Source organism: Haliotis rubra, unplaced genomic scaffold, assembly GCF_003918875.1.
Source record: "Haliotis rubra isolate DU_JTF1 unplaced genomic scaffold, ASM391887v1 Scf118, whole genome shotgun sequence".
Lineage (NCBI taxonomy): Eukaryota > Metazoa > Mollusca > Gastropoda > Lepetellida > Haliotidae > Haliotis > Haliotis rubra.
The window spans coordinates 833,232-860,213 of NW_025765092.1; the positions used below are offsets into that span (position 1 = coordinate 833,232).

At 39.0% G+C, this 26,982-nt stretch overlaps 1 protein-coding gene and 1 long non-coding RNA gene across 2 annotated transcripts; one reads left to right on the top strand and one right to left on the bottom strand.

Moving 5' to 3' along the window:
* LOC124259063 (spermine oxidase-like) lies at positions 1-26,694 on the bottom strand. The gene is made up of 5 exons (XM_046693147.1): positions 26,495-26,694; positions 7,489-8,495; positions 5,904-6,100; positions 4,214-4,322; positions 1-348 (listed from the first exon to the last, which is right to left on the bottom strand). The coding sequence occupies exons 1-5, from the start codon at positions 26,649-26,651 to the stop codon at positions 202-204; spliced, it is 1,617 nt and encodes a 538-aa protein (XP_046549103.1). The 5' UTR covers positions 26,652-26,694; the 3' UTR covers positions 1-201.
* On the top strand, positions 11,812-26,906 carry LOC124259086. The gene is made up of 4 exons (XR_006893754.1): positions 11,812-12,222; positions 12,979-12,993; positions 23,835-23,838; positions 26,894-26,906. It is a non-coding gene; the product is annotated as an uncharacterized LOC124259086 (long non-coding RNA).
* The last annotated feature ends 76 nt before the right edge of the window (positions 26,907-26,982 follow it).

Here is a 26,982-nt window from a genome sequence, read left to right on the forward strand (position 1 = left end):
ATGAGTTTATGTACATTTATTTATCGCAAACAGAATTGTGTCGCGGCCCGTTCGCCATTGACGACCTTGACCCTAACCTGCCCTGCACTGAAAAGAGCAATGGAGCTCATTGGCTATAAATAAAATATGCCTCATCAGATCGCCGAATTTGAGTAAATAAATAGCTCGTGAGCTAGCAAGTTAAACAATTACAAAAAATGTTCATTTCTTAACATGCCCTGCCTTCTGATGTCTTTTCAGATCCTTGAGAATGATCTTCACGGCATTCTCCCCAGATTCCATGGCTCCGTGTGTAGTCGTGAAGTGGTGCTTGCTGCACGCCTCCCCAGCAAACAGCAAAACTGGGTCCTGTAGAACATGAGTGAGTGAGTGAGTGAATGGGTGAGTGAGTGGGTCGGTGGTTGCTTGGATGAGAGAGTGAGAGAGTGGGTGGGTGGTTGAGTTAATGGGTGAATGAGAGTGAATGAGTGATTAAGCAAGAGAGTGAGAGAGTAGATGGGTGGTTGAGTTAATGGGTGAATGAGAGTGAGTGAGTGAATGAGTGAGATAACACAAGAGTGAGTGGGTGGTTGAGTTAATGGAGCGGGTGAGTGAGTGAGTGAATGAATGAGTGAGATAACACAAGAGTGGGTGGGTGGTTGGGTTAATGGGTGGGTGAGTGAGTGAGTGAATGAGTGAGATAAAACAAGAGTGAGAGAATGGGTGGGTGGTTGAGTTAATTGGTGGGTGGGTGAGTGAGTGAATGAGTGAGAGAGTGGGTGGGTAGGTGGTTGAGTTAATGGGTGGGTGGGTGAGTGAGTGAGTGAGATAAAATGAGTGAGAGAGTGGGTTGGTGGGTGGTTGAGTTAATGGGTGGGTGAGTGAGTGAGTGAGTGAATGAGTGAGATAAAACAAGAGAGTGAGAGAGTGGGTGGGTGGTTGAGTTAATAGGTGGGTGGGTGAGTGAGTGAATGAGTGAGATAAAGCAAGAGAGTGAGAGAGTGGGTGGGTGGTTGAGTTAATGGGTGGGTGGGTGAGTGAGAGTGAGTGAATGAGTGAGATGAAGCAAGAGAGTGAGTGAGTGAGTGAGTTTAGTTTAACGCAGCACTCAGCAATATTCCAGCTATATGGCGGCGGTCTGTAAATAATCGAGTCTAGACCAGACAATCCAGTGATCAACAGCATGAACATCGATCTGCGCAATTGGGAACCGATGACATGTGAAGCAAGAGAGTGAGAGAGTGGGTGGGTGGTTGAGTTAATGGGTGGGTGGGTGAGTGAGAGTGAGTGAATGAGTGAGATAAAGCAAGAGAGTGAGAGAGTGGGTGGGTGGTTGAGTTAATGGGTGGGTGAGTGAGTGAGGGAATGAGTGAGATAAAGCAAGAGAGCAAGTGAGTGAGTGAGCAAGCCTGCAGACTGCCATATTCCAGCTACAGTCAGGCCGTGTTAATCCGAACACGTTTGGATAGTGAAACGTACGGACTACTGAAATGAACTATTATGTACACCACTACAGTGGAGTTCCTTCCCTTTGACATACCGAGACAAGAACATAGGAATGTATACATGTACATGTATCAAATGACTTTATTACAGTTTGTATAACAATCAAACGGCTTAATTTGATGGTGCCAGTTGCGTTTGGACAAGTGGGACCTATTAATAGATTAAAATCACAAACTAACTACATGTTCAACTCAGAAGTGTCACCTCACTTATCAATTACCACTGAAGTTTACCGATGAAGATCAGCGCTAGTCAATGGTGCTCACGAGGTAAGGGGATTATCCGAACCTTTACGATGTACTGCTGGATTAATGAAGCAAAACCAAGTGTAGTTAGCTAATACGTTACCACTAATTAATGTCTGGACCAGGAGAGTGAAGCACCGGATTAATTAATCAACAGTTAATGAGTTTACACAGTAAACAAGATTGGTTACAGCCAGCTACCGTTTGGATATCGCAGGAATCGGATTATCGGGATCCGGACTAATGGGGCCTGACTGTATTTCAGTGAAGCCCAGAAATAATCAACTATGGACCAGACATACTGATGACCTAAACCAAGATCAGCATTCAAGGTCATCAATGACATTGTAGGGCCTGCCCAAAGAATACCCAAGGCACTGAAGGTCACATAATAACTTGGTTTAAAATTCCCAAGAAGGGGTGAGACAATTTGCTGTGTAGAGTTATTTCCCTTGGGCAGGACAGATACCTATGGCTGCTTGAATGTTGGTTCCCACTCATTTTGTTCCAGGTTTCACCAGTATGGTAATTATCAAAGACATGCATCACTTTGGGACTTTCTTCGATCATCATGCTGACAATGTGTGATAGAACTGGAATATTTTACAAGACGATGTTAAACCAAATGTAATCTCATTCACTTACTAACTCACTCACTGACATGCTCACTCACTACAACAGAACTCTACCAAGGTGAGTGAGTGAGTGAGACCACACAATCCAGTGATCAACAACTCTGCCAAGGACCAACATTGAGCGTGAAGCTGGGATATAAAACATATGGTCATAAGATCCTGTCACATCTAAGGGATACAACCAATGAATAGAAACCAGTTAAAGTTAAGCAATGTTGGTTGCGGACAGTCCTTAGATGGGTGACTCTGTTTGCAGCTTGATTCCCGAGATCCTGCGAGTTTCTAGGACTTCAGTCCTGTCCCACTACGAAGCACATGGGATACATGTGGTCTCACCGTAGGCAAGTGAGTTTGTTCAAAATTGCCTCTGTTCACCCAGTAGTGAATGGGTACCTGGTGGGATAGGTCACATGACTGTTAACCTTCTACCACCTCACAGGCAACATGGGTTATCCGGGGTAATACTGCATCAGCACTTAAGCAAGTACAAGTGTATGGAAACCAGAGTTTTATAAATGGTCACTATTATTATGGAAGTTCAGCACCAATGGTCCAGGACTTTTCGAATGGATGTTAAGAGACTTTCAGTCAGGAGAGTACAATAGACATAGGTAGCATGTGAGACAGATGCTACATTCTTGTGTGGCAGATCCTGAACAAAATGATTCATCTACATACTTACTGAAGAGAAACAAATTTTTGGGATTGACAACTTCTTTATTACAATAATACATTTCGGTGTAGATGCTAACACTCTTATCTATTGCAACAAAGAAGCTTTCAATAACCCAAATTTGTTCCCCTTCATCAAACCAGCTTTATATGACACTTAAAGAAGTTACTTCCGGGTAAGTGAGTGAGTGATGAGTGAGTGGTGGGTGAGTGAGTGAGTGATGAGTGAGTGGTGGGTGAGTGAGTGATGAGTGAGGTGGGTGAGTGAGTGAGTGATGAGTGGTGGTGAGTGAGTGATGAGTGAGTGGTGGGTGAGTGAGTGATGAGTGGTGGTGGGTGAGTGAGTGAGTGATGAGTGAGTGGTGAGTGAGTGAGTGAGTGATGAGTGAGTGGTGGGTGAGTGAGTGATGAGTGATTGGTGGGTGAGTGAGTGAGTGATGAGTGAGTGGTGAGTGAGTGATGAGTGAGTGGTGGGTGAGTGAGTGATGAGTGAGTGGTGGGTGAGTGAGTGATGAGTGATTGGTGGGTGAGTGAGTGAGTGATGAGTGAGTGGTGAGTGAGTGATGAGTGAGTGGGTGAGTGAGTGAGTGATGAGTGGTGGTGGGTGAGTGAGTGATGAGTGATTGGTGGGTGGTGAGTGAGTGATGAGTGAGTGGTGAGTGAGTGATGAGTGAGTGGTGGGTGAGTGAGTGATGAGTGAGTGGTGGGTGAGTGAGTGATGAGTGATGAGTGAGTGGTGAGTGAGTGAGTGAGTGAGTGAGTGGTGAGTGAATTACTTGAACATTATTTCTATTATATCATGGATGAATTGAAAACTTACAGAGGGAGGAAATCATGAAATGATGCACATCTTTCACTCTTTGACACTTTGGTAAAACTCACAGGCATGGACATTGTGTTTACAATAAATTCAACAAATAGAATCAGAGTGAATCTTGGATCCAAACCTACTCTCAATGAGTCTCATAGACTTCTGGCACACCTGAGGGAGAAACACTATATGGCTAATTGTAATGCCTTAGGGACAAACAACTTCAAATTTAGGGCCTGAAATTTTGAATGGAGACTTCCAGACTTTTTCAGCCCCCTACCTAAGTTTCAATTGTTTGGTTTCTCAGAGAACTGGGCCATTGTGCTCTTTGCACATGGGAAGTATATACAGTATATCAGACTTACTTCTCTAGAAGGCAATGGTTCCCTAAGGATGTCATGGTCTGTTAACGAGAGATCAGGTGTGATGACACTGTACGACCCTCTGAAGAATGGGTTGGTGTGCCAGTATGTCCTGGATGAACAGGGAAGAATACGTGAACCAGGTCATGTGACAGCATTAACACAGGGTATGTTAGAATAGAGCAGCATTAACACAGGGTATGTTAGAATAGAACAGCATTAACACAGGGTACATCAGAATAGAACAGCATTAACAAAGGGTACATTAGAATAGAACAGCATTAACACAGGGTACATTAGAATAGAACAGCATTAACACAGGGTACATTAGAATAGAACAGCTTTAACACAGGGTACATTAGCATAGAACAGCATTAACACAGGGTACATTAGAATAGAACAGCATTAACATAAGGTGCATTAGAATAGAACAGCATTAACACAGGGTACATTAGAATAGAACAGCATTAACACAGGGTACATTAGAATAGAACAGCATTAACACAGGGTACATTAGAATAGAACAGCATTAACACAGGGTACATTAGAATAGAACAGCATTTAACACAGGGTACATTAGAATAGAACAGCATTAACACAGGGTACATTAGCATAGAACAGCATTAACACAGGGTACATTAGAATAGAACAGCATTAACACAAGGTACATTAGAATAGAACAGCTTTAACACAGGGTACATTAGCATAGAACAGCATTAACACAGAGTACATTAGAATAGAACAGCATTAACACAGGGTACATTAGAATAGAACAGCATTAACACAGGGTACATTAGAATAGAACAGCATTAACACAGGGTACATTAGAATAGAACAGCATTAACACAGGGTACATTAGAATAGAACAGCATTAACACAGGGTACATTAGAATAGAACAGCATTAACACAGGTACATTAGAATAGAACAGCATTAACACAGGGTACATTAGAATAGAACAGCATTAACACAGGGTACATTAGAATAACAGCATTAACAGGGTACATTAGAATAACAGCATTAAGAACAGCATTAACACAATAGGGCACATTAGAATAGAACAGCATTAACACAGGTACATTAGAATAGAACAGCATTAACACAGGGTACATTAGAATAGAACAGCATTAACACATGGTACATTAGCAATAGAACAGCATTAACACAGGGTACATTAGAATTTAACACAGGGTACATTAGGGTACATTTATAAGAATCCAGAACAGCATTAACACAGGGTACATTAGAATAGAACAGCATTAACACAGGGTACATTAGAATAGGAACAGCATTAACACAGGGTACATTAAGAATAGAACAGCATTAACACAGGGTACATTAGAATAGAACAGCATTAACACAGGGTAGAGAAAAGAAAAGCATTAGAAAGAACAGCATTAACACAGGGTACATTTGAATAGAACAGCATTAACACAGGGTACATTAGAATAGAACAGCATTAACACAGGGTACATTAGAATAGAACAGCATTAACACAGGGGACACAAAACTGGACTTCACACACTGTACCCATTTGGGGAATGAAACCCGGGTCTTCGGTTTGACGAGTGAACACTTTAACCATGCACGCACGCACGCACACACACACACACACCAAAAAACAGTGAAAGAATGCTTTAACCAACAGCCTCCCATTCCTCTGGGACTCGAAGGATACACAAACCCACTTATACCTGAGAATGCGTTTGGGCGATGGTATGTTGAGCTTGGTGAAGATGGTCAGTAGTTCTACACAGACGTCCATCACCTCCTGGTCATCCAGTGCCTCCATGATCTTGGCCTTCTCCCCGCTCACAAACACTTCCAGCACTGTCGGCTGGTTGATGACACAGCCAAACCCCTGCATCTTATTGTACCACATTTCCCCTGACTGCAGTAAATCAGAAAAAAAATAAGTAATTACCGGGTATATAACTTCTTGAAATCACACAGATATATTATTTGGAAAGACTTCTGGCATGAAAAAGTACAGGATAATCATTGTTTAATTTTCTTTATCATAAAACTATGAAGGAAAATTGTTTTGACGAAATCATACAACTTGTTGAAATCATGTGGTTAAAACAACTCCCAAACAATATTATTACTTGCAAAGACTTCTGGCATGATAAAGTACAGGGTAATCATTGCTTTTATAACCTAATTTACTACAGCCAAAATGGAAGTAAATATTTTTTGCTGATGTTTTAGCCAAGAAACAAATTTTCTGCTTGACATGCAGGCTCTCCTAAAATCAAACAGCAGACATTAGGGCTGGGATGGGTAACCCGGATACCCGGGATGGGTGGGTTATGAGTTGGACCCGGGTACCCGACTCAATACCCGGACCCGTTATGATCATGTGACTAATAGATTAAACAATGTAATATGTTATTCTTTCATGATTAAAAGGTTGTATTGTCTTTGAAGATTTAGACATAATTTACAGTCACTTCTTTTGAATATAATACATGATTAAGATATTGAAAACCTCCGAGCTGAAGAATATATTGCCATTTCTTGCAAATTTGATGTCAGGAATTAACATAACTGGTATCCCGGTAGGGTAATAGGTGGTTGGGTACCCAGGTAGAAAATTTGGACCTGTCCCAGCCCTAGTTGACATATTTGCTTATTTTACATTAGTGCCTTGTTTCATGAGAAAAAAAACAAAACATAGACTGTCTCTTACCAAACTCCATAAGCTAACGAAACCAAATTTAACATTCAGAATTTAAGGGGAAATGACCAGTGGCCATCTTTAAAATTATCAATCATAGTCTCGGCACCAAAAGTCTCTGGGTTGCAAATACTGTACATGTGTGATATGCTTCTCCAAAAACACTTGGTCTAAAAAGTGGGCTCAAAATAATTTAAGCTTATTTAAGCTTTGAATACACAAGTGGTCAAATGAAGTGGTCAAATATAACATATGTTATATTTGGGATTACACTTTCTCAGTTACAGATTGTAGTACTTTTGTTGGGTTGATTCGTATCTTTGATTCAAACCCACACCCCAGAGTCAGGCAGCTAATGGCACCTAGTCTAGTCAGTGGTCTAGACAACCAGTTGTCCAACTCCCTTTTATATGGAAGCTGCGTTGGCTGAGTGGGTTAGATGGCTGACTTTGTGTGCTGGCGATTAGGTGGCTGACTCTGAAGGTGTGGGTTCGAATCCCATTGGGACTCAACCCAACAAAAGTACTAGAATCTGAGATAAAGATAAAGTGTGATCTCAAATATAACATATGTTAAGCTTATTCTTATCGATAACATACCTCAGTTCTCAACTCAGACTTTGCACTCTTCACTGGAACATTGTCCAACCAGAGAAACTGAAAACCGTAACAGTTCTCATCCCAGAATCTAGTCTCCCATTCAAGATAGATCTTGTTCACTGTTCCATATCCCATGTTCTTCAGCACATACTTTTTGTCATCTGGCAAGGGAGGGTCAAACAGAGTTCCCTCCCTTTCTTTCAGAACACCAACAGATGGCGTAATGATGACATAGTCTGCTTTGAAAATTGTGCCATCTTCACATTCCACGATTGAGAGGTCATTGGTAGTAGTTTGGAATTTTTCTTTTGACGTCTGCCAATGAACAGTTTTCACTGGTTTTGATAAGTGAATGGATTTGGATGGAATCTTCTCAATAATAACATCAAGAATAGTTTGGAAGCCATTCTTGAACTCTGCCTCCTGATCTCCATCACAGTCAAAATATTTACCCCATGCTCCTACATGCAACTCATTCAAGGAAGAACATGCATTGTCAATATTTTCAAATTGCTTTTGCCATTCTGCAAAGGCTTTTTGTAAGTTTCTTTCATCTTCAGAATCACCTTTGTTACTCATCATGCAATGTTGAAAACACCTATCAAAATATTCTCCATATGATTTTGGCGTCTGCCCACAAGGAAACAAATCCCTGGCTCTAAAACGTGGCTTTTCTTTCCCGGTGCCACCACAGTCCTCGTCGCTGCTGCTTTCACTGTCGCTGCTGCTATCGCTGTCACTTTCATCATCTGTGCTGAAGAATTCTTCTGCTTCAATGTAGATTTCATCCCAAATCTTTACCATTTTGTTGACAATTGTCTTGTCCACTTCCTCACCCTTGGATGTGAGGAACAAGTAGCCATCAATCTCATCTAGTCTGCTCCTGGTGTTGTTTTCTGCTTTGTCTTCTTCCACAGTCACTAGGTCATGTTCCTTCGCTAGCTTGTAGACACAGTTTCCCTTCAACCCATGGATCCACTGTGCACCAAGGTCAAGGACGCTCTCACCTTCGTAAGGAAAATGTGAAAGACAGAAAAGTCATGAGCTGTGTGAACAGGTTGGGTCCACAGTGGCAGATTTTACTTACTTCTTGTCACTGTTTTGTAATGGGGGGGATCTGGGATCCTGGAGATGTTCTTTTGTAAATGATCTCGAAACACCCAACAATCTTCAATTTCTAACAAGGATCCCTAGAATCATGTGTATTCAAAAACTGCTTGTTCATACAGTTAGCTACTGTTATTGTGGCAGTGTAGTATTTTGTGTAGGAGTGTACCTGTTTTTATGTACATAATATCCATCTTGAAATATGGTTATTATAGCATACTTAGATGTGGTTGCCCTATCTTACAATACAACTGAAGCATGCTCCAGCAAAGCATATCAATCAATGCATGAACACCAACCTTACAATAGCCAAAGCCCTGACCTGCCTCAGTCTTTTGTCTAGCTTATGTAATTATCACACAGTTTAAAGTGGTTGACCTGCTAATTCAGTCACTCTAAAGCATTTGAACAGTAAGCAGCCCCACACTACAGTGAGAGGTTTCAAATGTATCTGGATATCAGCTCACCCGTGTGTATTTCCAAGGTTAGTCCTCCATCTTTACCGTTGTTTATTGTGTTTTAATGTTTTATCAGTATATCACTTTCACATGCATATATGTTTGAAAGGAAAGATTTTTGCCCGTAACCCGTTTTTTATCATTCTATGCCTAAGATGTATAGTAAGAATAGATGGTTTTCAAAGAAAGCCTACCCTAACCCTAAACCTAACATACCGGTAATACTAAATCTAAACCCTAAACATAAAGCCTAACCCCTTGAAATAATCATAATAATTAGAATACATTTCAAGCGGGGGTTACGGGCGGAACACTTACCGTTTGATATGCATACATAGAAGTTTTATTGGTACCATTTTCTGGTAAAGTAGAAATGCTATAGTTTACTTACTACAGTGGAAACCGCCTAAGTAAAGACCACTTAACTAAACAGACCTGATAAGTAAACACTTTTCTTTGGTCCCAGCAAATTTCTTCATTAATTATCACTATTAGAGTCTGGTTAACTAAACTCGGATAAGTAAACAATACCGCTTAACTAAACGTCTTCTCACGGTCCCTGGAAGTAAATTACTTAACAAAAGAGACTGGATAACTAAATTAGCGATCACCACATAATCCGACAGGAGGAACAGTCGTGTCAGTCTCCAGTCAAACAAACATCCTACTTACAGCTCGCTGGCGTCAAGCAGTTGACAATACACTGACAACTGGAGGCCAGCCCTGATAAGTGGTTCATTGTTACATATGCATACATATACATGCATATGGTTGTCATTTGCAGGTTTTTATAAGTTTGGATAAGTAAAATACCTGATAAGTAAACAATTTTGGCGAGTCCCTTGAAATTTTAATTATCAGGTTTCCACTGTATATATATATAGTAGCATTAGGTCGGGGTTACTTCTGACAAAAACCACAAAGCCACTGGGTGTGAGGTGATGGACTTTTGTTACATGTATGCAATAGAAAACGAGCCAGGTTGGTATGACCTGAGCTGCTGCATACAAAGCATGGGCAACACAGCCGGTGGCTACGTCATCTTAGATATGCTCAACACAGTCCAGATCACCATGATCGCGATTCTAATGAATATCAAAACCACAACATGTGCGACGACAACCACATATGATACTGACCAACAGACTAGATGAAATTAACCTTTCAAATAACAGGGTTCAAAAATACCATTGCCCGAAGCCTGGGTGGATTTCTCCGGTCAGTCAAGTAAATGTCCACATTAAACTTTACCATGGTACAGTAATGCCAAACTTTCTGGAATATTTTAATATATCGTATATTATCGTAGATAAGGCCAGACCAATTTTATTTCTTGTTTTACGGATCCAAAGGTCGTTTTTCTTCAAGAATAAGAAAAAAAATAAAAGTTTATTTTCCCCATTGAAAAAATAAAATCCTAATGTTTAATTGGTCAAAAATGTAAATTTACAAGAAAAGTTCTTTTTAGATTGTGTTTTGCCCCATATACACTTCATAAATTGCCCAAAGTAAAATACTTTTAGTATTTAATTATTTTTATGTTTATTTTTCCCCTCCTGCCTTTAGGTTTTCTGAGGACAATAATCCGTAAAACAAGAAATAAAATTGGTCTGGCCTAAGCTGTTTTTTGAAGACCCCCCAAAAAATCAGCCTGTAGAAGGGGGTCGGCTTATCTATGGGTAACATTTTCATCACTTTTTTCTGGTGACCGGTAAGAAAACGACATCGTATCGTTTTGCGTGAATGAACAAGAGAAAACAACTTTGTCAGTGAAGACTTCAAATTTGCAATTACACATCACTAAACAAGATTATTTACCTATTCACAGTGTTCAAAATACCTGCCTGCCCGACTGCTGGGATGGGTTATTTTCAACATGGACTACCAGATTCTCAAATTCACTTGCCCGATGGTCGAGTTAGAATTTAGACATGTATATGAAGATATTTTGTGGGTAGGTAAGTCTTGGTCAGGTCTGGCAAGTTTTACAACTAACCAACCCTGTGATCTGGCTGACATTTTTGGGAGTTTCATACCCCGCTATTCAGTTCTTATTTGTTTTTGCTATACATTGTCTTATATGCAGGGATTAAGATTACCATGTGTATTGTCTCATATAAAGAGCCGGGAATAGCAATCAGCTGTTTACATGTTTCCCGGCTATCTAATTAAAACATACACAATAACATGACGGGATGAATTCTGACAGTGATCGCTAAAATATAATATCTAAAACAATTATTTTACCAAGAGAAATATATCCTAGCTTTGTGTAATTTTAATTACAGGTTCTGCTCTATGAATGTAAAATATGTATAATCAACAGAATGTAGGGAATCTATATCATGACGGGTTCTTCTTAAACCGGTTTGATAATCATCCAAACACACTTAATGTAGCTATTGTATTAACGTAAACATATAGATGTTTTGTAGTGTGAAACAATGTAGTGAGTGAGTGAGTGAGTTTAGTTTTACGCCGCACTCAGCAATATCCCAGCTATATGGCCGCGGTCTGTAATTAATCGAGTCTGGACCAGACAGTCTAGTGATCAACAGCATGAGCATCGATCTGCGCAATTGGGAACCGATGACATGTGTCAACCAAGTCAACGAAACTGACCACCCGATCCCGTTGGTCAAGCATAGTCGCCTTTTACGGCAAGCACATTGGTTGCTGAAGACCTATTTTACCCCGGATCTTCACGGATCTGAAACATTGTACTCACATGTTGGTATGTATACTACCCATCAAAAGTTTAGACTCACTGAAAGCACTCACTATATGTTATGTATATGTATGGTAACACCGAAGATCAATTTCTCCGCTAGCTTGGGGGAACCAACTGCAAACCTTATGCAGATGAATTGCACGAGGATCATGCATCAAATTGCTGAAAAGCATTTGCAAATATCATACATGTGAACTGCTGAGTTTTGGTGCAAAGTTTTGTTAAGAATTCGCCAATTTTCACTAAGTTTCATAATTTAATGAACTCATGACAATAATCTTTTCAACATTACAAATTTGTTTTCCAATACATCAGTTTATGTGTAAACAGTACCTTTTAACAGTACGGAATATTTTGCAAAATTTAGTCTAGAACAGTTGCATGAAGTAAGTGGCTAGATTTACACTAATGAGTCTAAACTTTTGATATGTAGTATATGTGTATGTAGATATATATGGGTAGGTGCATGTGTATATACATGTGTGTAAGTATGTGCATGACATGAAGTAGGTATAATACAATGTTCTAGGTATTATTGTAGTTAGCAAGTAATGACATGCATTAGCACTGACATATATATACTCAGTGCGATTATTGAAGGGTCATGTGTCTTTTGTATTGATAGGTATCAATTCCATATTATGAATAATCAGTAATGAGAAGTCAATACTGCTTAAAACCCTGTTGACATAAGGCACCATAGAACTCATTAGGCCACACACATGTCTCAATGGTTGAGAAGTTAAAGATATACAGTGTTTCAAAAACAAGATCATTTTGATAATTTTTTGGTTTCCGTGAACACTGTCGGTGTCTATATCGTGGAAACACAGCATTTTGTCTTGTATTGCATGAGAAAGTGCGACTTCCCATGCACAGATTTAGGCTATAAATGTCAACTGTACTCTCACCCTGACATCATGGTTTCTGATACCAAATGAGACGTTTCCTGACAGTAGCAGAGAGGGGTCAAGCAATTAGTCTCATGCAAGCTGGTCAAGGTCAACAAGCTGCAAATCACTTCAATGTGAGTCAAAGTGAGTGTCATTTGGAGACTGTGGCAAAGGTTTCAAGCCACGAGATCGATGGAATATGCGAGAAGACCAGGTCGACATAGAGTTGCCACTGCACGGCAAGAGAGGCACTTGGTTAACGTCGCCTTACGTAACTGATTCGTGATCACAAGTCCTTCAGACTGAACATTACAATGTTCATGGTGTCAGGATAAGCAAGAACACTATTCAACGCCGATTACGTGCCAATGGGCTCTGTTCATGGCGACCAGCAGTCCGTTCACCACTTCTGCAACGTCGCAGACATGCACGTTTAGCCTGGAGCAGACGTCACGGTCGTTGGAATCAATGTCAATGGTCGACCGTGCTCTTTACAGATGAAAGCCGGTTTAATTTGTCTTTTAATGATGGTCGTCGGAGAATATTCTGCAGAAGAGGTGAACGGTTCACTGATGCTACAGTTGTCACACACAATAGGTTTGGTGGCTGGTAACTCATGGTTTAGGCAGGTATCATGGCAACAGGAAGAACCCAGCATCACATTATAGATGGAAATTTGACTGGTCAGCGGTATCGAGATGAAATCTTGACCCCCATTGCTATTCCCTTTTTGCAAGCTATGCATGGATTTTATGGTCGTGATCCTCTTCTACAGGACGATAATGCCAGACCTCACAGAGCCAGGATAGTCACTGATTATCTTCAGCAACAGGGTGTGGAACGGATGGACTGGCCGGCATGTTCACCAGACCTCAATCCAATCGAGCATGCATGGGATAAACTTGGCATACTTATTTACAGACGTCACCCTGCTCCACAAGATCTACAGGGTCTTCGGAGAGCTCCTGTGCAAGAATGGGAGGCTGTTCCACAGGCATTCTTCATGAACTTGATCAGAAGCGTGAGGTCACGATGTAACTCTGTCCAGGACCAGAGAGGCAGCTACACAAAGTTGTTCCATGTTGGGGGAATACCTTTGTTTGATGTCCGTGCAGATACAGTCCTGATCCTTTTCTCACAGCATAGCACCGAACACTCTCCTCAAATAATAAACTATATCTTCTTTCTATAATCTTGTCAGAGCATTCTTTATTTTGCATTATATTACCTTATTGCTACATGACCCTTCAATAATGACACTGAGTATAGATGATATGGTAGTATTATATCATATATTGTATGTTTATTTACTACAGATCCTTACAGGACTGTACGGCTCGAGTGACTGCTGGATCTTGCAACCCCAGGTCCATACACCTGGTATGTGTTACTTATCTGGAGAGATTTCCGCCCTTAGCCCCCATTTTTTTATCATTCTATGACTAAGAATAGATTTTTTTTATAGAAAGCCTACCCTAATGCTAAATCTAAACCCTAACCCCTAGAAATAATCATAATAACTAGAATACATTTCAAGCGGGGTTACGGGCGGAACTCTTACCCTGTATCTTATCTCCCACATTAGTGTACCTATAATAGTGTAGATAACTATGTCTGGACTGAGTGAGTTTGGTTTTACGCCGCTTTTAGCATTATTCCAGCAACATCATGGCGGGGGACACCAGAAATGGGCTTCACACATTGTACCTATGTGGGGATCCAAACCTGGGTCTCCAGCGTGACGAGCCAACGCTTTAACCACTAGGCTACCCCACTGCCCCGGAAGTCATTATAGATGTATTATATAAATCCATGGTATTATTTATATGTGGTGATTTGACTGGATTTGATCTGTATTGTATGTTGTAAGCATGGCAGCATGTACTTGATACCATACCTGTGATGTACCACATGATGTACCACCAAGTCTTCATGTATGTAGTGTAATGATGCCACGATACATTGATACATCGATACTTTTTCTAAGAAGATACAATTATCAATACATTCAAAACTGTATCGATATTTAGTTTTGAAAGTATCTGTTTAAATGTGTTAAGGTATTGTTTACATTTTGCAATTGTATCATGTTTTTGGATGTTATGAGAGTTATAAATGATGGGGGGTGGGGTGGGTGGTGATGGTGATGATGATGATTTGTATGGAGAGGCATGTACAATGTGAATGAACCCCCCTAAAATTTATGTACAAAATCAGTGACCCCCCTCCCATATTTTTCAAGCATAATTTTAATTCTTTTAATGTACAAAATTGATGACACCCCCTACCTCCCCAGCTCAAAATGGGTGACCCCCTTAAAATCATCATCACCCCCCGGCTGGGACAAACAGTTTGTTCTGTCTGTCACTTTGTCATAAGCATGTTCGTCATAGTGAGTGAGTATGGTTTTACGCCACTTTTAGCAATATTCCAGCAACATCATGGCGGGGGACACCAGAAAAGGGCTTCACGTATTGTACCCATGTGGGGAATTGAACCAGGGCCTTTGGCTTAAAGAGCGAAAGCTTCAACCTCTGTGCTACCTAACCGCTCCAGAAATAGTTCCCAGAAAAACTATACTTTATTACATCATACACGGGGTAGAGTTAACTGTATTTCTTAAAGGAAGCGATCCATGATACTGTTGTTCATATTGGTGGACATGGTTCACTAAACAGAACAACTTCCATTTTGAATCAAGGGATGGACAGTTTGTCACTTTCTTCATGCCATGTTTTCCACAGATGCAAAACTAAACAATATTGCCCAATCTGTATTTAGAGTTAGATCTAGCTCCCTTTGAAACTCAAACAATATGCGGTTTTGTTGTAGTTTCTATCAGACAGCTGGAACTTCATGACGTGAATCATCCTACTAAATACAATATTCCATCAACAATTATGAGCCATTAAGCGGGTACGCTTTTCCCAATAAATTAGGGAAACATGTTATGATGTTCTATTATAGTAATGCCAGAAATGCTTGGAAAATGCATTTTGGCTTCAATATCAATATGATGAATTTGACACAAGATAAATGCACAGATATGATAAATGTACGACTTTACCTAGTTGGTTATGAAAGCTCAGATGAAAAAATTCACTTGAGGGGTGACTTCACAGGAGGAAATTTTGACATTTTAACAACATTCGTAAATATTCTAAGTACAAACTGTAGTTTTGAAGTACAGACTATAATTATTCATATAGCCTCAACTAATTAAATTACATAAATGATTGGAAAAAGTTGGGTTTTTTTTTATATCTATATGTAAAAAGGTGAAACTCTTGTAGTAGTTATATTCAAAATAATTACGTATAAAAGTCTTAATTCAAATCGCATAGATAATCTTGTTCTCCCATAGAAGTTTCACTTCGTGTATGAGCACTGAACTGGCAACATGCGACTTGATATCTCTGCAGTACAATTAATTTCAAATTTATACCAGTATTTCATACTGGAGAAACAAAGTGGGAAACCTTGTCAGCTATGTGTAAAGCCCTTAATTTGACATATAGTCAGGTTTACAAAGTTGTAAACAAATCAGTTACCTCAGGGGTCGTGTCAAAATCAAAACCAGGTAGGAAACACAAACTGGATAGCTTTGATAAGGGTGTCATACCACGTGCAGTTTATAAACTGTATGAACGCAAAATAAAACAGACATGTGCTAAAATACAAGAGGAGATCAAAGATACAATAAATGTCTCGAAAACAACACTTATTGTAGCTCTGGTAGAAATGGGGTTCAGGTACACCAAAAGGGGTGATGACAGAGCTGTGTTTAGAGAAAAGTACTCAATCCTGTCCATGCGATCAGCTTATCTCAGAACAGTTGAAGTATACCGCAATTTGGGGTTCAAATTATATACCTTGATGAAACCTGGTGTAATAAAAATCACTCAACCGATCGGATGTGGCTTCCTTCAGATTGTTCTAAGGCACCAGTGTTACCATCAGGCAAAGGTAGACACCTGATCACCTTGCATGCTGGTACCTGTAGCAAGGGACTGATTGGGGGTTGTGACTTAGTTTTTGAGGCCAAGAAATCTGATGGTGATTACCATAGTGAAATGAATGGATGAACCAAGCCTTATCATGTTGGATAACGCCAGTTACCATAACCTGCGTGTCCCTGGTACCATCACGCCCACCATTAGCAAGCTCAAGGCTCAGTTGCAGGATTTTCTCACTTCCTGTAACGTGCGTTACAGGCAATCAGAAACAAAGCCCCAGCTCATGGAAAAAATCCTGCAGCACAAAAAGCCAATCCAGTGCATCACTGTCGAACTAGCTGCAAAACAAGGCCACATAGTTCTCGGTACACCAGTACGGCACTGTGAGCTCAATCCCATCAAGCTGATCTGGGGTAACTGTAACAATTTTATTGCTCGCAATAATACTACATTCAAGCTTTCAGACGTTAAAGAGCTTGTGTATGCTTCTTTTGCAAGAATTACCCCAGAAGTGTGGCAAAAGGCTGAAGACCGTGTTCTCAAAATCGAGGACGAATACTGTCTGCGGGACAGCTCTAACGTCAGCCGAGTTGCAACTGTTGTAATTCCGCTCCCGTCCTCGACCAGCAGTGATACTGACACTTGATATTTTGAGACGGTCCCTTACATGCGTTACATGAATGCTGTCACCCTGTCCCCCTGCCAGGTGGGTCACAGTATTGTGTGTTTCTTAGAAGTGTTTCTACCAAGGAATATTTTCTAAGTTTTTCGGTATTTTACGAGTAATCATTATGATTAGGGAATAGCACATCATAATGACTCATATGCAATATTAGGTCGAGGTGGTATGAATGATTATATATGAGTTTTGAATCTGAAATATCAACCATTATCTTACCTTCATGTAAGATACTTTAATTTCATTGGTCAATGACGCTTTAACAAGTTTCCGTGTCACCCATACCAGGAGGGCGACAACTGGAAAAAATATTACCTGCTGCCATGGTAACCACTAAGCTCTCCGCCAAGAAGCTGGAGTGCTAACAATCGTATGACGTCATAATATGACGCATGCCGTGCCCATAGTTCGCAAAACCGTTCGATCAGCTGTTTCTGTGTTCCCTTTGTACAGATTTAATTTACCGACTTTCACTGCTTTATTTAAGCTATTTTATACATTGAGTGGTTTGCACACTCACCTTAAACATAATTAACAATTTTTATAGCAGTTTGAAGCTTGTCAGAATATGTTTCACTGATTTTAAAAATCCAGTCGACAGGCAGACGCCATTTTGTTTACATGTCATATAGTCGGTCGCGATCTTTAAATCAAATAAAGTGAAATTAAGAGGCATACATCAGACTGTATTACCCTCAAGAGAAGCATACAACTTATATTATCAAATAATTGCCCAAAAGCATTTTCCAAGCTTTTCTGGCCTTACAATAGTAAGGATGATTTTCCAACTCAGTAATAATACAAACTTAAAATTTGCGTATTTACTTTCTGTCATGTAGTCACATAGTTTGAAAGGGTTACTATGGCCAGTTGACTTGGGCTGTTGTCCACAATGAGAATCACTAGATTGTCTCTAGTCTGAGTAATTATTTTGGTTTGGTTCTTATTTAACACCATTCTCAGCAATATTCCAGCTATATGGTGGCATTCTGTACATAATCGAGTCTGAACCAGACAATCCAATGATCAACAGCATGAGCATCAACCTACGCAATTGGAATAAGATGACGTGTGTGAAGCAAGTTAGTAGTCTGATTAAATACTGACTGCAGTCATTTGATGGAATATTGCTGAAGGATACATTAAACAGCAAAAAAAACAGAATTAGCCAAATCCATTAAATCAACAAGAAGTCATCAATATCCCCCGCAATGGCAAAATACTCTTCATGATTATGTCGACGAGTTATGATTTTGTCAAACATTTAGGTGTGTATGTAGAAAAGTGGAAGGAGAGTATTGAAAGGTTTTTAAAGTTCTGCTCGAGCAAGGAGCACTATCACCAAGTTCAGTCTATGTCAAACTTGTTGCCATGGAAAAGCCAAAAATATTTTATTCAGAAATCCAAAACTACCAAAAGGCACCAGTACACCACCAGATCTATCTATGTGCCAAGTTTGGTGAAGAAACATTGAACGGTTTTAGAGTTCTGCTCCGGAAAAGAGCCCAACCACCAATTTCAGGCTAAGTCAAACTTGTTGCCATGGAAATGCCAAAAATATTTTATTCAGAATTCCAAAACTACCAAAAGGCACCAGTACACCACCAGATCTATCTATGTGCCAAGTTTGGTGAAGAAATAGTGAACGGTTTTAGAGTTCAGCTCCACAAAAAGCGGTAAAGACAAATATGCATGCACGGACAGAGGGATAAAAAGGTTTCTTCACAGACACAATACCCATGTTATTTTTGTTCATGATCATGTTGACTTGAAACAAAGTCATTAATCAGCGACATGGATGATTAATTTACTTGATGCAGGTTGGCATGAATCCAAAACTATGGTCCAATTCCATTCAGTATTCTTTTAGAATATCAGGACAAAAAGGTGAGTGAATTAATGAATTCATGCTATGAAAACCTGTCTGTTATGATTGTGTAGTCAGCATACACCTGTAAATAGTCCTATGTATTATATCTAGTTTCCATGACTGCCTCAATACTGTTATTGATGAAGTCCGAAAAATTTACTGAAAAAGTTCTGTAGCTCACCTGAATTCTTCAAGAGTGTGAGTGAGTGAGTGAGTTTTTTTGCCGCTTTTAGTAGTTTTACCAATATTCCAGCAATATCATGGCAGGGGACACCAGATATGGGCTTCACACATTGTACCTATGTGGGGAATCAAACCCGGATCTTCAGCGTGACAAGCGAACGCTTTACCCACTAGGCTACCCCACTATCCAAACTATCGTAGAGGCAAATGAAACTATTCCAATCTTTCAGATGTAAAGCATTTCGTTTTTAAATAAATTAAAATTAAATAAGAGCAGGGTTTTGCACGACGTGCAAATGGCATCCAAATACACGGCATCCAGAGGGGCACAGAATATTATTCATTGTACCCACAACACATCTATGACTTTGCTAAGTGTTTGGTTGTTTCTTTCAGAGCATTTACTTGCATCAGTCCGCCCATCAGTCCACATGATCAATGATTCATTCCAGACTCTAAAGAAATTATCAAAACATACAGTTCTCTAAACTGGCACTTCACAGGACCCTCATATTGCCACCAAGGACCCTTAATACTAGTACCGTAATTAGCATGACTAGGGGTCCCGGGACTCCCGTGTCAGTGAGTCGAGGTAAAACCCTGTAAAAGAATATATCACAAGAGGGGAATTGAAGGCAGTTTTGTTGTGAATCTAGTAGTATATTAGTAGCCCTAACTAGCTAGCTTAATTATCTATGATATTATTACTTAACTGTCAAATAATATTCCTGCCAAAATGGTCAATATTTTTTAATTCTTGATTTCTGACATGAATGGAATGCACTGTAACTCCTTGTTATGGTCCCTTGTGACAAGCACTAAAACTAACAGATACCTCTTCAATATTGGCTCCAAATCTGAAACATATTTTCCCTATCTCTAAAACCAGATTTTGGTAGGGTTAAAAACCAATCTGGTTAGGCTAATAATAATATAATAATAAAATTAAAAGGAGCCCTTAGACTTTCTTCATTTTCTAGACTTGCCACATATTCTAGACTTGCATGGGCTTTCTTGGATATATTTGTTTCAGGGTCTGTATGACAGACTAGTAGTGGACAAGCCTTAAAGATGTAAGGTCCACCCTCCTTTCTTAAAGAAGAGTGAGTATGGTTTTACGCCACTTTTAGCAATATTCCAGCAATATCACGGCGGGGGGACACCAGGAATGGGCTTCACACATTGTACCCATGTGGGGAATCGAACCCGGGTCTTCTGCGTGACGAGCGAACACTTTAACCACTGGGCTACCCCACTGCCCCTTCTTAAAAAAGAACCTGTGAAGACCAGGGTTAGAACTGGTCTTCAGTAACTCATGCTTATAAGAGATCACTAATGAGACTGGGTGGTCAGGCTCGCTGACTTGGTTGACATGTCATCGAATCCAAATTACGTAGATCGATGTTCATGTTGTTGATCACTAGAGTTGGGTATTGCCAAAATTTTCGTACTGCGATATATTGTGATATGTGTTGGCGTATTGCAGTATGTATTGCAATATATTGTGAAAGTGTAACAGAAGGTTTAGCTCTTTCAACACCAGTCAACCAGAGATTTTTACTGCCATGACCCCGAGTTCCCAGAGATCTATTAATGTATAACAATATAAAGGAAATACAATTGTTATTAGTATTTTTTACTACATCACGACAATTACTGATCATAATCGCCGATCGTATCGGGTGAACCAGTTCGCGAAAAGTGTACCGCAATATATATTGTATTGCGAAGTTCGATTGGAATATACCAGTTAACCGGTATTTTCACCCACCCCTATTGATCACTGGATTGTCTGGTCCAGACTTGATTATTTACAAACCGTCGCCATATAGCCCGAATATTGCCGAGTGTGACATTAAACAACAATTAATCAATCTTAAAGAAGACATTTTGATTTCTTTTTCTGTAAAGTCACATGATATTATCACCTTGACTGCTTACCACACGATACTCATGTTATCAAATGTAACAGAATTTGCTACTACAAGTTATCTCATAGCTACATCAGAGGTATTTAAAACAAATGTATGGGCAGGGTAACTTTGTGCTGATAACATTGTTTCTTAATCTCTTATGTTCTTAAGGTACAGTGATTCCTGTAATGTATGTTTTCAGAACTTTGAATGGTGTTTCTTTGCTTTTTCGTATCATACAAAATGGAAACCAGTCGATGCTTATCTTCAATATTACGGACTAAACTTTATTTGACAAACTATTTCATAAGGCAATCTTGACTGATGATGCTTATGTCACTTGTAAACTATGTGGACACCGCAGCTCCACACTGATGAATATGATGCCACTTTTTCTAAGTTTTGTTTTATTGACAAAGTGCAATGTTTCCAGCGAAGGTTTGCTAACCCCTGTTAGAATGTAAATGTTTATTTCTCTGTTATTTTGCACCATAACCAAAGTAGAATTTGGGTGACACCTGTTTTTCGTTAAGGAAACACTACGAATCAAATTTACAACGAAGATTGATACACAATTCCTTAATGCAATTTCAGTGAAAGCCTACTTATATTGAAGAACAGGTTGTCACTGCTCTCAGATTTTTGTTGCATAAGTAACAATGTGTTCAACGAATATCATCTACTTTCACATACAACTGCATAATGCTTCTTTAACTTACCGTATGTGGGCAGGGTGAATCCAGGTTGACCAACATCGCCTCCAGGCTTTTTCTTTGTTTTTATACATTTTGTTTTTGTTCTTTTACTTTGGTTTATTAACTAGAAATTCCACATTTGTAGGTACTTCATTTTTTGACAATGGTAGAGGCTGCAGACAGGGGGACCCAATCTCCCCATATTTATTTCTTTTTGTAGCCGAAATACTGACCACTATGATTAGAAATAATGATACGATTAAAGGCATTTATTTAATAAACATAGAGCATAAATTAGGACAGTATGCTGACGATACACAGCCTTTTTGGACGGCTCAGAAGAAAGCCTAAGAGCTGCACTTAACACTTTGGAAAGTTTTTACTATTATTCAGGATTAAGAATGAATTCAAATAAAACTAAGGCAATATGACTTGGGTCAATGATTGGAAAGAATATTAAAGTGTGTGAAGATGTTAATCTAGATTGGGTTCATGGTGACTTTGAAGTTCTTAGTATTCAACTAAACGCAAATTTAGAAAAACTATGGGTTATCAACACCAGAAAAAGACTAGAAAACATTAAGAGATTATTAGCAAATTGGCGTAAACATAAATGGACATTAATTGGAAAAATAACTGTGATAAAAACTTTAGCATTATCTACTCTTGTTCACATATTCTCTGCGTTGCCTCAACCACCCAAAGAATTTGTTGATGAACTAAGTTAAAAAAAATTAAAGTTTATTTGGAACTCCAAACCTGATAAAATTAAACGGGCGAATTTGACAAGAAGTTATGAGAATGGTGGATTGAGAATGGTAGATAAAAATGTGTTTTTATCATCGCTAAAGCTCAGTATCCTAAAAAAAAGCATGCTTAAGAACCTATATAATAGCTACTTTCCTTTAAAACTCCTTTTTCAACTGGGTGCTCATGTACTGTCTTACAGACTTTGTAAAATTGATAACCCCTACTGGCAGGATTTGATACATATTTGGAGTAAATACTATAGGTCTCATTTGACAGATTCAAGAGATATTCAGGCTATTCTAGCTGAACCGATATGGTTTAACCACCTGTGTACAGACTAAAATTTCATTATAGAAAACTGATTCTGTAAAGGAGTGCATTATATAAGAGACCTATGTGACGAGAACGGGCTCTTATCCTTTGTAGACTTGAAAAATAAATTCAACCTCAAGGGTACTTATTTGGACCATCATCGAGTTGTTAGTAATCTCTATAAAGAATGGATAAGGGTGATAGACAATTCTAAACCTATATGTGTCTACGATCTTAGGATTAATAACTTTCTTATGGAATGGACTAAACCATCAAAGGGATCTCGGAAGATATATGATATACATGTGCAAAATAATTATCTCCCTATTATCTGTAGTAAATGGCTACAAATGTTCTTAACTGACTTAAACTGGAAGGAAATATTTAGTCTTCCTAAACAATGCTGTAGAGATATCAAGCTACAAGATTTCCATTATAGATTTTTGCATCGCATTATATACACCAAAAAGGAATTATTTAAAATGAAGTTGATCGACAATAGTATTTGTCAAAGATGTAACAATGAAAACGAATCGATTGTGCATGTATATTTTGAATGTCCACAGGTTAGTCATTTTTGGTACAATCTGGAACAATTTTTGAGACAACATCTGTGTTATGAGATTCAGCTTAATCTTAAATCCATCCTCTTTGGTATCCAGGGGACTGCAAACTTCAAACTGGTGAACCACATTCTTTTGGCCGGAAAAAGATATATATACATAAGTTGTATTAGAAATGAATCTCTAGCTTTCAAATCCTTTATTGCTACCTTGAAAGATATTTTTCAAGTTGAGAGATATGTTGCTAGAATGAAAAACCAAAAAAATGAATGTATGAGCAAATGGCTACCACTACTTACAATCTGGACTGATGTGTCATGACTCTTCAACATGCTTTAAGTAGAATTTTGAGATAGTGAATTACAATATGTGCCGATTCACGGACGGGAAAAGAATACATATTTATATCCATAAGCTGTATTAGAAATTTAATTTTGTCTTTAAAATCCTCCATCGCTTCTTTGAAAGATATGTTGCCAGAATGAAAAACCAGCCAGACGAATGTGGAGTAAACGGGCACCTATTACACAACATGGTCTGATGTGTTATGACTCTTCAATGTATACAATCTATGATCTTTGTGCAGTAATACTTGAATGTATCTACTCATGTTTGAAGACTGATGTGTTGTGAACTGTCAACATGTACAAGCTTGTATGAGGCATGACATCTGTATAATAATGTATGAATGTTTCTACGTCTTGGTTACCCAGAATGATATGGTGCTATTATGAAAACAAACCAAATGAACCCATGAGCAAACAAGTAATATTACCCATAGCACCGACTTACCTAATTGCTCAAGCTTAGATGATCCGCAATTATACAACCTTGATTGTATGACTTTTGTATAAAACGATTGTAACTAGAACTGTCACCTGTCAATGTGTATGATTTTTGTATAAAATGACTTTGCCTCCTGATGAGAATGGGAAAAAAAACAAAAACTTTCATGTGGACCTGTTGCAGAAGCATGTGTCGAGGGTGTCAGGCCGATCTGTCGACAAATGAAAAATAGGATGTTCCTAACCGTCGACAAAACAAAAAACCCGGAGTGTCGACATCGCGTGGTCAACATACCGTGACGGTGTTAATTAATGAAAGAGAATGTTTGCTTAGTGGTTTGCAAGTGGCTATGGTGGCTACAGCTATGCTCGTATCATGAGTAAATGAATTAAGTTGATTAAAGAGAATGTCTTTTTAACAATTTGCAAGAGAATTAAGGTTGCAAAAACAGACTATTATTTCGCGTTATGCGAGTGGAAGGATTACCATTACCATTACCAACTTGGAATCATTTTGAAAATGATGGACACAGAACTAACAATAATTTGGAAGGTTGGCACAACAAAATCAACAAGTATGCCATGAAGACACATCCGAATGTATTTGAGGTTGTGCAAATGCTACAAAAGGAACAGTCATCTACTGAAGTAAAAATTCAGCAGATCCAAGGACAGCAGAGAGATCCCGTCCGTAGACGTCGCTACCGAATCATCGACGCTAGGATTCGATCCGTGAAGGCCGACCTTCTTGCCGACAGACTTACTGATTTGAATTACACAGACTATGTGTCAGAGTTGCTTCATCTTGGCTGAACATTCAGATATCTTTAGTGCACATATAAAGGAGTTTTGGCAAGAAGAAATAACTGGACTCATCTTTTATATATTTATTACTTATACACTTGCAGAAATCACTTATTTATATAAAACACACACAAATATATTGTGTGAGCTTTATGAAATATATAACAAATATGTTATATTGTGTGACATATGATACATGCATGATACATATGCATGTTGTTATATTGACTGAATAAATATATTGTCTACCATATATATCACACTTTGTTTTAATTGGATTGTTAATTTCGAGAACACTGGGAGTGAAGTCACTCATGTAGAACATCATCTCCCTTTCCCGGACTGTCGACAAGTAATTTGGACGGATTATTTCTTGTTTTCGACAGTCCGGGCATAAACCGTGTCGAGGGCAGTACCACGATACTGTGTCTCATTTGGTGGGACTGTGAATGATTATGATGTGTTATTGTAAATGTTATTGTTATTTCTGCAAATGTCGTTACGTCTCCTTTTCATTGTCATAATATCATGTAACGATTATTGAATTATGTCAGTTGCTCTGCAAGAATAAAATGCCATTTATTTGTCCATAATCGATTTGTAAATTTGTGCATGTTCAATAAGTGGATGATATTATGTCTATCTTAATATTGTTAGTCAGAAAACATGTTTTTTCACATCTACATATTTCTTTCTTCATTTTCTTCAGTGATACATGTACCACCCCTTGTAAATTGTACATGGATATTTGATACGACACCCATAGTTGAAACAACAACGGATTAGTTCAGTAACCGTAACATGCCGGCATTCCGGGAGATAAACCAGTTATAGAGGTGGTATTGCACAATCGCTACACATTGGCAGGTGCATCTCCATTCATGACAAGCTAGCCTTGCTCGAGGTCTTCTAAATAAAAAAACATTTGAAGTACAGTAAACCTACCCTTATGACAAAATGTCAACATAACCGACTGTACACCAGTTTTAATAGTACAGAGAATTTTTTTATTACTATTTATATAATCTAGGAATAATGATTTTAACTAATACTCGTTAATCTTGGGCACAGATGCACAAGTTGAGAATAACCAGGGCGATGAACTCTGTCAGTTGGTCCATATGGAGTACATCCACCGCTTTATTAACAACTATCAACTAGATGTTATGTATCGACATAAAAGTATCTAGCTGACTATCACATCACTTTCGATTCTAGGATTTGGGACCAGTGTCCATATTTGAGATAATGGTAGGAAATCAATTCAAACAAAGCATGTCTCAACGAAACTTGCCAATATATCTTACCAAACTTCACAGTGTGAATCCTGCCTCCCAGTCTCTCTTGTGCTTCCAACAATGTCACGTTTGTCAGTCCGTTGTTTTTGAGGTGTGAAGCTGCTGTCAAGCCCGCGATCCCTCCGCCGACAATAACAACACTAGGTCCGGCATCACGCAACGCCATTCTTGCCAAATGTGCACTCGCTAGTGTGTTGCACGTTCTTATACATGCGTGGACCCCGCTTAAAGGGGAGGTAACTGCTGAGGCTGTGATAACTGTCACACGGCTGTTGTTGACATCCAGTGTGGGTTAATATATTTACACAGTATCTGATCCGATACACACAGATTTGTATAGGTTGCATTTTTTTAATGATTGCAGAACATAAAATACATATTTGTATGCAAAATCAAAACGATTTCCAGACATAAATTAATACTGCCTGCATGTTCTCAGGTAAAACTTACTTCCACGTTATGGTCTAGAAGCCAGACCCCCAAAATGGTGAAAATGT